Source organism: Panicum hallii, chromosome 5 (assembly GCF_002211085.1).
Source record: "Panicum hallii strain FIL2 chromosome 5, PHallii_v3.1, whole genome shotgun sequence".
Taxonomy (NCBI): Eukaryota; Viridiplantae; Streptophyta; class Magnoliopsida; order Poales; family Poaceae; genus Panicum; species Panicum hallii.
In genome coordinates this window covers 14222601-14223992 of record NC_038046.1, presented here as the reverse complement: position 1 = coordinate 14223992, position 1392 = coordinate 14222601, and the positions used below count along the sequence as shown (strand labels likewise).

The following is a 1392-nucleotide window of genomic DNA, read 5'->3' as shown; positions in this document are numbered from 1 at the left end:
GTGAAAGATCCTAGGATCAAATTATTAAATTTAAAAAATAAGTTTGAGTTAATGGTACGGGATCGTGATGTGGAGGGAGCCTACAATGGTCACGCACCTCGCCCGAGTTTGGTTGGACCCTTGTGCCTTGTGGGGTATTTCTTTGAACGAACTTTTTAGTCGAAGGGAAACAACAGAATGTTCCCTTAAAAAAAAAAGAAGCAGAATGCTACTCAGCGTGACTTGCAACGGTAGTGAAAGTGACAGAGGTCCGCAAGTGTGCGTGCGTCCAAAATGTGAGCGGCAAATAGTTGAACGACCCCTCATCTACCAAATCTCTTTTGGAAACGCCTTCATCATTCGTCTACCAAAATCTGACACGATACAGGATACTGACCAAACTCTTAGACTACACTTTCAGAGTTTCACTGATAGCTAGTCATGCCCATTTCTCTGTTCCACAGGAGAACAAATCGAAATCGAACATGGTGGATCCGATCACACATGAGTACAGTACATACAGGACGAAAGAAAAATGAAGTCACCAAAGAGAAACACAAACTACTCTGTCATCCATCACCATCCGTATTCATACACATGTACGACGTGTGCCAACGTGCCGACGATCGTCCTACGCGCGATCCATGTAGCCGAGCTCGGAAGGGTGGAGACGGACGGGGCTCATCAGCAGCGGCGAGGACTGCGGCGGCGTGCGGGGCTGCCGCAGCCGCTGCCCCTCGCCGTCGTAGTGTATGGCCCCCGTGAACTCCAGAGGCTGGCACCTCCGCCCCAGCAGTATCGTCCGCCGCCATACGCACGGCTCGTCGCCATCGCCGTCGTCCAGGAGGTGCTCGCCGCCTCGCCCGCGCTTCCGCTCCCCGACCCTTCTGGGCTTCACCACCTTCCTCAGCGTCCTGCCGCGCTTGACGACGAAGGGGCTGTCGTCGCTGACGTCGCGGTGGCCCGCTCCGCACGGGAAGAAGGGGCGCCTGGCGGGGAAACCGGAGGGCGTGATGCTCTTCCGCCGCCGGAGCGGCACCAGCCGCCGGGCGAGGGAGGAGAGGAGGGCGGACATGCCGCTGAACATGGCAACAGCAAGATTGCAAGCGCAGCGCAATGGAGTGATGGCTTCTTCGAGTAGTGTGGGACGAGAATTGGGGAGGCTATTAAATGGGGGAGCGACCGCCCAGTTGGCAGTTGTTTGGTGGACCGTTTGGCACCTGACATGATGAAATTAAGGGACGGCATATTGCAAATTACTAGATAATTAACCAGTCAATTACGCATTAGTGTCATGGATTTGAAAGTGCTGACCACACTTACAGGAATTAAATAATCTGTACCGTTGGACAACTAATTTGTGTTGATGGTCACATTTCAAAAGAAATTTAAAGTAGAACAATAAGAAAATAC

General features: G+C 52.4%; 1 protein-coding gene across 1 annotated transcript; it reads right to left on the bottom strand.

Moving 5' to 3' along the window:
* Positions 1 to 402: 402 nt before the first annotated feature.
* On the bottom strand, positions 403 to 1103 carry LOC112895190. Its single transcript, XM_025963110.1, has one exon. It carries the CDS (start codon positions 1064 to 1066, stop codon positions 611 to 613), a length of 456 nt encoding a protein of 151 aa, XP_025818895.1. The 5' UTR covers positions 1067 to 1103; the 3' UTR covers positions 403 to 610.
* Between the last annotated feature and the right edge of the window lie 289 nt (positions 1104 to 1392).